At 43.9% G+C, this 14,547-nt stretch overlaps 1 protein-coding gene across 1 annotated transcript in view; it reads right to left on the bottom strand.

Moving 5' to 3' along the window:
• Nucleotides 1-11,383, bottom strand: part of LOC124794882 (mitogen-activated protein kinase kinase kinase 13) — a 389,688-nt gene extending 378,305 nt beyond the window's left edge. The window contains exon 1 of the mRNA XM_047258575.1: nt 11,262-11,383. Coding sequence (XP_047114531.1) covers nt 11,262-11,353 — 92 coding nt within the window. The 5' untranslated portion in view covers nt 11,354-11,383. The remainder of the gene's footprint in view (nt 1-11,261) is intronic.
• Nucleotides 11,384-14,547: the final 3,164 nt, after the last annotated feature.

Here is a 14,547-nt window from a genome sequence, read left to right as displayed (position 1 = left end):
TAGGAAAATACCGCAGGTTACTACATACTGCTCCCATAGTGACGGTGAAAACGAGAAACACTAATTACAACATGCACAGAGAGAGTTTCTGCGATCCTTAGGCCGGCCGGAGTGGCCGAGGGGTTCTAAGCACTTCAGCCTGGAACCGCGCGACCGCTATGGTCGCAGGTTCGAATCCTGCCTCGGGCATGGATGTGTGTAATGTCCTTAGGTTAGTTAGGTTTAAGTAGTTCTAAGTTCTAGGGGACTGATGACCTCAGACGTTAAATCCTATAGTTCTCACAGCCATTTGAACATTTTTTTTTTTTGCGCTCCTTAAGCGAAGACTCTAATATGTGATACCCCGAAATGTCTTGGTTGGTTGGCTGATTTGGGGGAGGGGACCAAGCAGCGAGGTAATCGGTCCCATTGGATTAGGGAAGGATGTGGAAGTATGTCGGCAGTGCCATTTCAAAGAACCATCACGGAAAACCTAAACCAGGATAGCTGGAGGGGGGTTTGAATCGTCGTCCTCCCGAATGAGAGTCGAATGTGGTAACCACTGCGCCACCTTGCTATCTCTGGGATGTCTTCCGTGCACTCAGTGATTTGCGGCGTACAGATGTAGTATTAAGTAAGCTAAGTGTGCGACCGAGACGGAAATTGGAAAGCAGACTGGAAATAATGGTGTCGTGACATTGCACTGGAGATAACACGCACCAGCATTGTCCATTATGCACGTGAAACTCCCCAAGGAACAGATATCGCGCGTTATCTCGGTTTACGCTTTGGTGGGTCGGAAGACAAGACGGGGACTATGTCGCGTGCGGTTGGAGACAGGTGACTCACAATCAACCCACGTGTGGTGGAGAGGGGTGGGGGGACACTTGCCGCAGGCTTTTCGGACGGTTCAGTCCATGGTGGGTGGGGGTGGGGAGAGACATCACAGTGGTCTGAGTGCTCTGGCCTCCAGTGCACTCTTCCTGTGTCATCTTCCGTCAGGACAGAGGACATTCACCGAGCGAGGTGGCGCAGTGGTTAATACACTGCATTCGCATTCGTGAGGACGACGGTTCAAAACCTGCGTCCGGCTGTCCTGATTTAGGTTTTCCGTGATTTCCCTAAATCGCTTCAGGCAAATGCCGGGACGGTTCCTTTGAAAGGGGACGGCCGACTCCCTCCCTCATTCTTCCTTAATCCGATGGGACCGATGGCCTCGCTGTTTGGTCCCTCTTCCCAAACCAACCAAACGACAGAGGACCTCTGTGGCCGGCGGTTTATACTCTCTGGCAGCTTTCGTTAGAGCCATTAAGTTCTCTGTCTTATGTAATCTGTCAACCCTGAGGTTGGTTTGACCACCGCGGTGCTTTCCTAGACACGATCCTGTTGGAGCTGCGGGGTTGCAGGCGACAGGACGTGCGCCCGGCACGCGCGGACCACCCCCCGTCAGTCGGCTGCTCGTTCTCGGCTATCAGTGGCTCTCACCCTCCATTGGGGAGAGCAGGCATTCAGCTCTCGGCACGCGACGCCACAGTGCACGGCAGGCCAGCGATCCCCTACTGTTCCTCTCCCTCTTCCCCTCCCCCGTATCCAGCCAGACACACGGCTATTGATCGACGCTCGGCCCCTCCGGATGCAGCGCGTGCGCGGACGGCAGAGCCCTCACGCGGCGGCGCCAGCAACTACTCGCGCGTGCACACGCGGTTCGCGTAAACAAAGCCTCCTGCAGGCTCCTCCAGCCGACGTAGCCGTTCTCCTTGAACTGCTCGGGCAGGCAGGTACGGGACGCGTCACGGGCGCTTTTTGGCGCCAAGTCTGCGGCACAACACGAGAAACAAAGGCGAAAGCTGTGGCGCGGTAGATGCCGTGTCGGGGACAACATCTGCGTCGGAGTGAGCCGTCGCTCAGGCTACACGCGCCTCACAATTTCTACAAACATTATAAATGACCAAACTAGCTACAGGAGTACCGTACAGAGAGAATGCAGGACAGCTGTCTAAGAGGAGGCAATAATACGTCTAAATTATATCAAAATTTGTTTTACTCGTTTTGTTCCACTCCTGACTGGTCCGTAACTGCAGAAAACAACGTAATATTTGTTGGTCCACCTTAACGCAAGCCGCTAGTTGCTACACCCAGACCGCTACGGTCGCAGGTTCGAATCCTGCCTCGGGCATGGATGTGTGTGATGTCTTTAGGTTAGTTAGGATTAAGTAGTTCTAAGTTCTATGGGACTGATGACCTCAGATGTTAAGTCCCATAGTGCTCAGAGCCATTTGAACCATTCTTGAGCTACACCCAGACTAGATTCAGTGGGTTCTGATTCACACAGGAACACAAGCGCTTTTTCCCGTATAGATTGTGTCACACTTAACAGTAACAAATCTGTAATTGTGTGATTCAATATTCGATCTGTTTGTAATTCTGTTTCTTCCTAAGGAGTACAAAAAGATTTCCTTCATATTTTCACTTTTTTCTTCTTTCTCTGTATCCAAGGCAGAACACTTTCGGTACGCACTCTCCAAATTAAACTTAAAAGTTTGCATGTTATACAAAACCGAGATTAGGGCCAAACAAATACGCGGACTGCACTGAAACTGATTCAGGCTGATCAAACGAACCGCTCTTCGTAGTTTAGCAACAATTCAGTACCTCTACAATGCAAGGCGAAGGCTGTTTTTCTATTTCATTCACGAGAAGAGCAAGCAAATTCTGATGGTCTGCACAACGGATGTGTCCTAAGTCTGTTATTTTGTTGGAAATTTGGAGTAAGTTTTATGCGACCAAACTGCTGAGGTCATCGGTCCCTAGGCTTACACTAACGTCGTTAAGGACAACACACACACCCATGCCCAAGGGAGGACTCGAACTTCTGACTTGGGGAGCCGTGGCAAGGCGCTGTGATCGCTCGGCTACCCCGCGCGGCTGTTACTTTGTTCTTTGGGTACGTACGGAAAATACAAGATGAAGACAATGGAAGAGTTTCAGAGTCTATCTGAAATATACGCTCTTTAAATTTATCAAAGAGTTTTGCGAGTAGAAGAATCTTTTCTTTAAAATAATGTATGCATTAAAGTTCCCTTAGCACCTCCGTTACACTTTCTTAAGTATTAAGCAGATTGCTTATAACTTTAGCGGCTGAAATCATCGAACTTCATCCTTCGGGCCGATTTGGCAAGAACCTCACACACTAATGCACTATTCAGACTAGAGGGGGAGGGAGAGACCGTCATTCACACCAAACACCAAGCTCTTGCGAGAAACGTGGTATTTCCGAAACCTGGATCGTTTTACCACACCGGTGGTGTAATCACGAATCTCAAGAATCAGAATGGAAAAAGACGCAGGAGTCTAGTTTGATGTATGGAGTTCCACAGGATGTCTGTGTAATCAATAAATAACCTAGTCGAAATTGTGGAGCGTCTCCTTAACTAGCTCCAAGCTGTATACTCGCTATATGTAAGCCTCCAAGCTTCAAAAAGCTAACAGAAAAGAGCTGAATTAAGAAGAATTCAAAGACCAGAATGTTTAAATGGGATGGATGCCAAAAGAAAGATAAGAAATACACGAGAAAGCGACGTTCAGGCTATTCCAATAAATTTTCGTTATATACAACTTCGCTTGATCTGCAAATCAGTCTTATTTGTACTCATTTGCAAAACTTGCCCAGCATTAACATAGATTTCTACATCTACACTCTACGAATTTTTATTAATGCAGGACAAAGTATAGATAATATTCATTGTGTTATACATTCCAGTTTGTCTACGTTCCCATCCCGCATGCAATACGGGAAGATTCATCTCTTATACTCATATTTGTGTACATCATCTCTTATTAGGCTAATTTCATCTTCGGGAATTCACTTTTATACAGGGATATTCACCCGTAAAAACCAGTTCTTGGAATCTTGTAGGTACTTTTGCGAAAAATACCTGACGCCCGCCTTTATTTTCTGTCATTTGAGATATTTAAACCACTCCGCCGTGGGCTCCCACCAAGCAAAAATAAACCTACGTTCTTTCGCACTGCCTTTGTTTACATACGCTCGAGATTCCGCTCTGATTGGAACTGGAACAAGACCCATGCCTCTCGTAACCAGCCAGGCTTAGCCGGCAGTAGGAGCCGTGCCTCCAGAACCCAACTAGCTTTCTCAGAGTGGTAGTCTGTGGGCTCATGTTTCAGTATACGACTAATAATTTCATAGTGAACAAGTTCTCTGATGTGACTGTAGTTACAGCAAGTAGAACGGAAAGGAAAATGGTACTCAGAACGGTTATGCTTACGGATTCCAAAAATCGTTAAAAGTTGGTGTAGCCCGATGGACGTGCAACATTAAGAGTTACAAAGTTTCATTAAAACTGCCTACATTGAAGGCGCAGATGTGCTCGAGAGTCAAACCTACCACAACCACGCAGAAATAACTGGTGGCAAAATTCGGGTACAGGAAATAGTGGTCTGACGAGGAGACCTACACGAGATATATAGAAGAATCCATCAAAACTTATATATTATCAGCTAAAAGAAGAACACACTGAAAAAATAGCTATTAAAAATGTCGACTGCTTACACAAATCCATTTACAAAGCTAGACGAAAAATTCTACCGATATTACCTATTAATATTCAGAAGGTTCATACCATTCTGAACACGTCAAGTGTGAAAGGTACAGGTCGAGTTTGTTTATTGTTACATAATGGCGCTGACAAAAAAACTGTAATGCACCAAGTTTTTTGTCAGCTATTTACGATCCATAGGCTTGTGAATGGACATTAGATTGTGCGTTTTTTTTGTTTTTTTTTTTTTTTTTTGACGATAAGTAAAGATCTTACCAGCTTGTCTTTTTCGACAGTTGTTGATAAATGTGATAATCTAGGTCTGAAATTATCCAGAACAGTGTTTTCAGATTTTGAAGAAAGCGTTATGAAAGCTGGAAACGAGGTGTGGTCCGAGATAAGAAGCCAAAGATGAAAATTTCATCTAACACCGAGCAGGTGGCGATAAAGACACAGAGGGACTTGGAGATGACCATTGGCACATAAATGAAATCGCAAGTTACTGTCCTACATATTAGGTTTGGCAATGTTGGTTCCTGGCATGGTTGGTGAGTGTTCTGTTGAGGACGTAATTTCAACGATGCCTTAATATTTATATAGACGTACTCTTTGCTCCGTCCATGTGGGCAGGACGAAGTACCAAGAAACAGAAAACCACCAGTGCTTCCGAAAGTTTCCACAGCAAGTACAATACTCTATTCCATCCCTGCATCCTAGATACAGACAGGTTTTATTGAGGTACTGAAGCAAATTGAACAAGACAACAAAATTGCATCCGTTAAAAAAAAAAAGAAAAAAAAAGAAAAAAAAAAGAAAAAGGAAATGTGTTGACTGGTTTTAAAATTCATAAAACAGCAAGTGGCGAACTTCAGTGCTGGAAAAATTACAAGAATGCAATATGTGAAATTACTGAAGATGGGCATATGTAATAGGCTAATATGACGAATTTGTAAGTATATATCAAAATAGAAAATAATGTAAATACTTCTGGGTATGAGTTCGACTCCTCGTGGTGCGCCTTGCGTAACGCTAAACGAACTGGTAAAAATACCACTAATTCTTAATTTAAGCTTTAGAGGCTCATTTTTTCTATCTTTATGGTCAAGATAATCACTGCCATTTTTCCTTATTACGACAGACTGGAAGAATGTTTTATAATTTCAACCAGATTTGCTTTGAACGGGAGGACATCCCTAACCTAGGGCGGCGTGGATCCCGCGACCAACCCGCATTCTTAAGGGTCCGAGACATGGGTTCTACTTTTCTGACCGCGGAAGCCGTGGATCGTGAGCCCCATTGCAATCTGGACTGCTATACCACACTCCAGTATGAGTCATCTGCAAGCTGTCTCTTTCGTTTTCAAGCGAGCTCGTGTATGTATTCCATTCTCTCTACATGCTGTTAGTTCAGGCAGTTTGTATGACTTGACAGTTTAAAATTGCCTCTAACGATTCTTTTAATCAAAGGTAATTGCATCTATTATTTTTTGCGACGTGCAAAAAGTTTCTCTACGTTAAGGCCTATTTGCTTGTCTCCACACCAAGGTGATATTTTGCCAAGATCTACATATTACCACAGTTTTATCTGGTAACACTTCGGCACAGAAAACATTATTGTGTGAAAAAGTACGACGTTGTAACTAATTATTTGCAAGTTTATTGATATTTAAAGTGGCGACGTGGTCCGATAAACGATGCAGACACGAAGAAAATAATTTGAAAAAAACTGCTCCGGTAGAAGATGCTGTAAATTAGATGAATTCGTCGGCTAACTACTGAAGAGGTACTAAATGGAGAAAAAAAGAAATTTATGGCACAATGTTATTAAAACAGGGTGTCAGCTGATAGAACAAGTCCTCAGTCAAGGAGGAACTGGTAACTTGGTAATAGGGGGGGCTGGCAGCAGTGGGTGCGGGGGCAGATGGGAGGTAAAATTTTTGCAGGGAGGTCAAGGGTTCATTACAAGAAGTTGGTTCATAACGAGGCAGTGTACAGTAGTTACGCAGAGATGAAGAGGCTTGCATAGGACAGACTAGCGCTGGAGACGCGAAAGTAAAAATGAGATACGTAACATCTATGTCTGCGTGGAGACTCCAAAAGCCAACGACCGGCGCATGGGGTAGGTCATCGTGTACTATTACTATCACTCCAACTAATTTCCTTTTCTGTTCCACTCGCAAACAGAGAGGGAAAAAACGACTGTCTATGTGTCTCCGTATGAGCCCTAATCTCTCCAATCCTATCTTCGTGACCCTTCCGCGAAATGTGCATTGGCCGCAGTAGAATCGATCCGCAGTCAGCCTCAAATGCCGGTCCTGCAAATTTTCTCAATACTCCTCCTGGAAAAGAATGTCGCCTTCCATCCAGCAATCCCTATCGGAGTTCCCTAGCATCCTCGAAATAATGCGTACTGTTCGAAACTGCCGGTAACAGATCTAGCAGACCGCCTCTGAATTCCTTCGATGTCTTCCTTTAATCCGACACAGTGCAGGTCCCAAACACTCTAACAGTACTAAACAATGGGTCGCACTAGTGTCCTATACATAGTCTCCTTCTCCCAATAAAATCGAAGTCTACCATTTGTCTTCCCTTCTACAATCCTTACATTCACAATCCAGACTTCATGGAAAACGTAAAGGAGGCGTTTCTTCGAAAGGAATGAAGAAAGAATACAGATCTAAGAAAAATTATGTACGATATTTCAGGCTTCTAGGTAAAGCACAACCAACTTAAAAGCAAAAGTGAAGTTTCCCTGCGTTCCCAGCTGTAACAGAAACATTCCCACGTGAGAGACAGACGTTTCTTATGCTTCTTTCAGCAGCCAGCCTTCGCGAACCGGCGGCCCGACTGCATTCATTCTCTAACTACGAATATCATCTTAAACTCAGTTGACGATATAGTTAAACTTCAGTTTCGAGACAAGGTTTTACTTTCCATTTGACAGCGCCAGAGCTGGCGCACATCTTTCTCTTAATTTCACTTCCAATTGCTATCTCATCTTCACAGAAGTTAGCGAAGCTGCCTCGAACACAGTTTATGGACTGTGAGGGTGGCCATCAATCCTCGATACTTGCATGTTTTGTGAGGACTCCGCTGTGCTGCAACGCAACATAGAAAGCATTTGTCGAGGAAGACCAAATACGGTAAGCTGCGGTGCAGGAACGCGAAGGGGCAGTGTGACAGCATTCGCGCTCTCCTGAGTGGTTACTTGCCACTGTACTGTTTAATAAGCGGCCTTTTCGATCCGTGGATGCGGCGTGGGAAGACTAGCTGACTTCAAGATAGCAACGGCAGTAGAGGGTCGAACGGCTGCAGGATACATTCAGTCCTAGTGTTTTTTGAATTTTCAGCTTTATCATCATGGGAAAAGTCTACTTTAATATATAGGTCTATTCAAATTCTCCTTTCAAACTTTTCCTTCAACGAAGATCATTGACTACCTTCCAGCAAGGATAAAGTCGCGTGCACATCCAGATTATATTCCTGCAACATTCGACCGACATTGTAGTAGGCCCGTGCATCATTTACGCTTAAGATAACTGTGGTTTTGCCAGGTATACTAACAGCCCAGTGCACTAAAATGGCTTGGATTACTTTCTCGCGCATATTTAAAACGAAGGCGAGCCGAAACATTACATGAAATTCAATCACAGCATCGGTAAATACAGTGTTTTCGTGCAGACGGCCTTCTTGTGATGCAGATTAACAGTTATCATAATGCTCTTATGTTTCAGATATTTAATGTTGAGTAGCAAACAAACTGTTTTATTCTACTAACGTTTATTTATTACGAACCAGTTTTCAGATCACTAGTCTACCATCAACGTGTTTTAAGTACGCTAAGTAATGCAAATGTAAGCACGTATTCAAATTTGCGTGTACAAGGTGGCAAACAGTGTCTAAATTAAGAAAGAATCCGACGTGAGAAGTCGGGTGTCGATACATCATATTTTAACTGTGCTATTCTATATTTTAACCTGAGGACCGATCCCTGTCTTTTATAGGACATTAAGGCGAGTGTGATATACGGCATAAGGTTGTACGTGTTGTCTGGCCTCCTTTCCAAATCACCGGCAGGAGATTTTGGGATATTACGGAGCGACTGGCTCAGTTATCGTTTCAAAGTGCTCACACAGGCATAGTCATCTGAGCTGGCATAGTCATCTGAGCTGTTGTAAATGTTTTTGTTATGCACTTTTATAATATAGTTTATCGACAGTTATTCCATTTATCTCTATTTCGTGTTGTTTTTTTGGGCCTAAATGGGTGCGCGTTTATTATAAATCATGATCGCTGTGACCATTCTATTTGGTTTTAAAACTTATTGTTGTTTAAAACGCATTTCAACCAGACTCGTCTCTACTGTCTGCAAAGGGGCTTAACTGCCGAGTGATCAGCGCCCTACAACTTTGATAACCACCACCACCACCAGACACCAGCTTGATATGGAACGTGAGGAGTGATAGAACGCGGGTCTAGTGCAGCAGGGGATACAACCCGTCGGCTTTGGACAATGACGTCACAAGTCGCCAGATAGCAGTTTACCATTTTCGCTTTTGCTGTTATGGTTCAGTTTCGTTTTTTTACTGATTGCTTAATAAAGTGGATCTGTTTATTCTATCTCGTGAGATTTTTTTTAAAAGCCAAAAAACACTTATCAGCCACTGAATGGAGCTACAACACTAAGAAAAATCGCTTCTCGATTGGCGACTTGTGACGTCAATGTCCAAAGCCGACGGGTTGTATCCCCTGCTACACTAGTCCCTAGAACGCTGTTATTAACTGGAAGACAGCTCCTCAGTTCTAAAAGTTAACTTTTTTTTTGGGAACGTGAAAATACCAAGTTGACAGTTCTCGCCATGACAAATTACACATAATTAATCTCGCACCCCACATACACAGTTGGTTTGACGAAAGCTTTTTGTGTCTGGTGACCAATAACATCTAGCCGTCTTATAGAGAGTGAAGGGAAAGAAATTCTGTAAAACAGTGGCAGAATAATGTGACTGATGATAACATTTGTCCTCAGAGAGAATATTTTTTCACCTCTCGCTACGCCTACCACTTTCGGAAGATTAACTCGACTCTTAAGGTATATGAGTCATTGTTCCACTTTTCCACTCCACAATTAACAAAATGAAACAGTTCGTTTCATGATAAATTAACAGAACGGGGCTAGAGTGGAACTATCCCGTCCCGAAACCTTGGTTGAGCGACAGACTGACGTGTAGCGTTCCCGAGATCTAGGTTAGGTCGGAAAGTGATATGATGCCCAGAGTTGGTGTTGCCAAGAAATGTGGATGCGAAATAAAGGTTGTAGGAACAGACTGATGTATACGTTCGCGCCATATTTAACACGTTTCGCTATAGAAACGCAAAAATTGCGAGTAGCAATGTTTTTCAAACATTGGATTCTCATTATAAGTAGTCTCACATACACTTTTCAACAATTTTTTGTAACCAACGTCTATATTCCACAAAACGTTATAGAATGTGACGCAAAGCGTACTTTTTAAGATACCCCATGTTAAGGCTTCGAGTGTAATTGACACAGATACGATTTATCTTTCTTTTGTTTTGTCGAGATTGCACTGGTTATTAAATTACACGATATTGTATTTCGTTAACTGTGACATGATTTTAAACAGCAATTTTAACTGTTGATATCGTCAGAGAAAGGAAGGAATCATATTTACACATCGCGTCTTGAGCGAAGCATCACGAATTACATTAACCTAAGTGAACAGACACGTTGTACGCGTCATTTCGAAAATGTTTCACACTAATTTCTTTCCGTATCGAGGTTGTGTGTACACGACGACTTATATATTTTTTCATCCAGTATAAAATGGTAGTTGAAAGCCGGATACTGGTGAAACATGGCTTAATTTTTAAAAAGAAAGCAATTGCTACGTTTCTTACATATTTTATGTAATTCGCGCGCTAAACGAGTGTAGAAAAATAGTTCCCGTTGCCATGTGGGTTTAGCTACGATTAAGACATGTTAAACCCGATGCTTTCTGGAAGCTGCTGTTTCGTTTCGGTAACATACAAGTGATGCAAACACGGTATTATTTATCACTAAAGTGTAGTTACAAGCAAAATTAAAGTAAGACGGAAACAGCAGGCACAAATTTGTCACTTTAGTGAGAAAACGCATCGTGCACGAAAGAAATAAACATGACGTGCAACAGCCGATATTTGTATGGTAAGAAACAAAAAATACAGGGGTAGGTTAAGCAGCGTTGATGTGTGCATCGAGGGGGCTCGGATGAACTGCGTCTGTCCGTAGGTTTGACCCTCGAGCCGCTTGTCGGCGGCGTGGGTCTTCCGCAGACGCAAGACGCCGTACGTGACGGCTGCGGAGCCCACAGTGCGGTAGGGTACGACACAAGGCGCTATCGATTCCTCACGTGATGCAGGCCACACTCCCTCCCCACTCCACCCACCCCCACACACGCTGTCATTGACGTCGACGGAATCCACGCTGTGTGGATCCACAGTGAAAATGTTTACAAACAAAGAGCGATTCCGTTAACAACTGCACAAAGAGGGTAGGTTTGGCGACATTTCTGCGTTCCACTAGCACACATTCCACTCGCTGGCGGCGTGATCGGCCGCCGCACGAGAGCGTCTGATAAGCGACACTGTGGGGGGAAGGAAGGATTTTCGCACACTGGGTCCACTGGCGGGCACACGACAGACGCAGGCGACGGCGGGCACCGACCTGTTGGTGAAGTTGTCCTGGTCGTCGCGGCTGGTGGAGAGGCCGGCCGAGGACGAGGAGGGCCGCTCCATGGTGGCTACGGGGGTGTGCATGGCGGCCGCCGCCTCGCGCTACCACATCGCAGTCCGCACTGCCCCGCCGGCGCGCAGGCCGGCCCCGAGCGGCGGCGCGCGCCCTAGCGCGCCCTGCGGCGGCGCCCGCAACTAGCGCTGCCGGCCCTGCGTGGGTGGCCCGACCGTGTGTTCTCCCGCGGCCGGACTGGCGCGCCTATTAACAGGTCGTGCCTCTCTCGCCCTCCCCCTGACAGCCAGTCAAACGGTGAACAAACTACACACTTGGGTCTACCTGAAAGGGAAATGACTGGTTTCGTACTCGTTGCACAAAGTCAGGTATACCTAGCCTACGCGATAGGCTCTTGAATAGGTCTAGAGGACGCTGCATGGACCGCGCATTACTTTTTTTCTTATTAGGGGGTTCATCAAGACTTCCAGAACACAATCGGATGAAAAACAGGGTTAGAAATAGATGTCAGTAAATGAAATTCCAAATCCAGCTAAGGCAGCTGCTTACAGCTGTGAAAATTACCGAATTATCAGATTAATAAGTATTCCTTACAGACCATTGGAAAAACTGGTAGAAGCCGGCATCGGGGAAAAGCAGCTTGATTCTAGAGAAATGTAGGAACGGTGTGCGGACATTTGCCACGCCGGACATTTGCCACGATTTTACCTGCTCTGGAGGGTTCGGTCCCTTGTCTCCCCCTCCTCCTCCTCCTCCTCCTCATCGCTCACTGAGCCTTTCCGCTGGTTTATTTAACATAGAACCAGAATCTCTATGGTTTTTCCGCAACATCTCTAGAGAGAGTTTCGTTGTGGAAACTATTAAATGCATCTCGCATTGAAATCCACACCAAATTTCAAACCTCAGTAAAACTTCACCAATCTTGGAGATTTTGCGTTCGTCTAAATTAAAGTGCCTTTTTCGGTGCCCCTGCAACAGCTTTCTGTCGTGTTTTGTGTACCATGGTGGGATCAGTTTTGTCTCTTATTAATTTATTTGGTATGAATATCTCGAGTGCTGTTGATACTATTTCTTTGAACTTAAGCTACATATGGTCTTCATTTACATAGTTTGGAAGGATTGGAGACTATCTCTTAGAAAGACGTCACCTGAATTTTTAGCTGCTTTTATAAATAGATATATTTCGCGTTTAGTTTTGGTGAATTTCTTTGTTACGGGATTGAGCCTCTCTACGACTGTGTGTTCACTAATCCCTGTATCCGTCGTGATGCTCAGGACTATTTGTGGCTAAGAGGTCAAGTGTGTTTTCGTAACCATTTACAATTTGAATGGCCTCATCAACTAATTGTTAAAAATAATTTTAAAAAAAGCATTTAGAACAATTGCGTAAGCAATAGGGTCTGAAAATATTTTTTTGTCAACATACGGAAGGTAGATTGAAGTCACTGCCAACTATAATTGTATGAGTAGCGTACCTATTTGTGATGAGACTCAAGTTTTCTTTGAACTGTTCAGCAACTGTTTCATCTCCGACCGGGGTTCGGTAAAAGGAGCCAGTTATTAATTTATTCCGGTTGTCGAATATAACTTCCAGAAGACAATCGGATGAGAAAAGGGTTATAAATAGATGTCTGTAAATAAAATTCCAATTCCAGCTAAGGCAGCTGGTGACAAATGTGGAAATTACCGAATTATCAGTTTAATAAGTATTCCTTACAGACCACTGGAAAAATTGGTAGAAGCCAGCATCGGGGAAAAGCAGCCTGGATTCCAGAGAAATGTAGGAACACGTGAGGCAATAATGATCCTACGACTTACATTAGAAGATAGGTTAAGAAAGGACAAACTACGATTATGGTATTTGTAGACTTAGACAGTGTTGACCGCAATACTCTCACTGAAATTCTGAAGGCAGCTGGGGTAAAATACAGGGATCGGAAGGCTATTTACAACTTGTGCAGAAAGCAGACGGCTGTTACAACAGTCGCGGGGCACGGAACGGAAGTAGTGGTTCAAGGGAGTGAGACAGGGTTCGAGCCTATCCTCGATGTTGTCCAATCTGTACAATGACCAATCAATAAAGGAAACCAAAGAAAAATTTGGAGTGGGAGTTAAAGTTCAGGGAGAAGAAATAAAAAGGTCGACGTTTGCCGGTGATATTTTAATGCTATCACACACAGCAAACGACTTGGAAGAGCATTTGAACGAAATGGACAGTGTCTCGAAAGGAGAAGATGAACATCAACAAAAGCAACACATAGATAACAGAAAGTAGTCCAATTAAATGAGGTGATGCTGAGGGGATTAGCATAATAAACGAGACACTTACAGTAGTAGATGAGATTTGCTATTTGGGCAGTCAAATAACGCACGACGGCCGAAGTAGACAGGATATAAAATGTAGACTGGCAATGGCAAGAAAAGTATGTCTGAAGAAGTGTTAGAAAATCTTTTCTGAAGGTATTTGTATGGAGCGTAGCCGTGTATGGAAGTGGACCATGGACGATAAACAGTTTAGACAAGAAGAGAAAAGAATCTTTTGAAATTTGGTGCTACAGAAGAACGCTGAAGACGTGATTAAAGATGAAGTACTGGATAGAATTCGAGAGAAAAGAAATTTGTGGCACAACCTGACTGGAAAATGATATAGGACACAATCGGAGACATAAAGGGATCGCCTTTGTTGTATTGCACAAAAATGTGGCTGGTAAACATCGTAGGGGGAGCCCAAGAGATGAATACAATAAGCAAATACAAAAAGACGTAGCTTGCAGTAGTTACTCGAAGACGAAAAGACTTGTACAGGATAGAGTACGACGGACAGTTGCATCAAACCAGTCTTCGGACTGAAGGCCACAACAACAATAACAAAACAACAACAACAACAACAACTAAAATATTCCAATATCTGTAACAAGTGGATCTGCGTTTCCTTTAAGAGTATCATAAAGCGAGGTAGTGACATGATAAAACTCTGGACTCAGGACGGCCGTTCGAATCTCCATCCAGTTCCTTCCCCACACCGAAATTGTGCTTTGTCTCTCATGACTTCATTGTCAACGTCATATTAAACACTGACCATAGTTCAGTCTGTGCGCATCAGAGAAAGAGTTCTCTATCATAAGTTAAATTAATGTAACAAAGATATTGGTTTTTGACTTCGATGGTAGATCACTCACGGCTTTGTCTGGCAGTAGAAAACTAGAACAAAATCATTTTAGTTAATGGGCCTCATGATATACAGCTACACACACGCTAGAACCGA

The sequence above is a fragment of the Schistocerca piceifrons genome, chromosome 4 (genome assembly GCF_021461385.2).
Source record: "Schistocerca piceifrons isolate TAMUIC-IGC-003096 chromosome 4, iqSchPice1.1, whole genome shotgun sequence".
Taxonomy (NCBI): Eukaryota; Metazoa; Arthropoda; class Insecta; order Orthoptera; family Acrididae; genus Schistocerca; species Schistocerca piceifrons.
The sequence above is the reverse complement of the archived record's forward strand: the minus strand, read 5'-3'. Positions and strand labels throughout refer to the sequence as shown.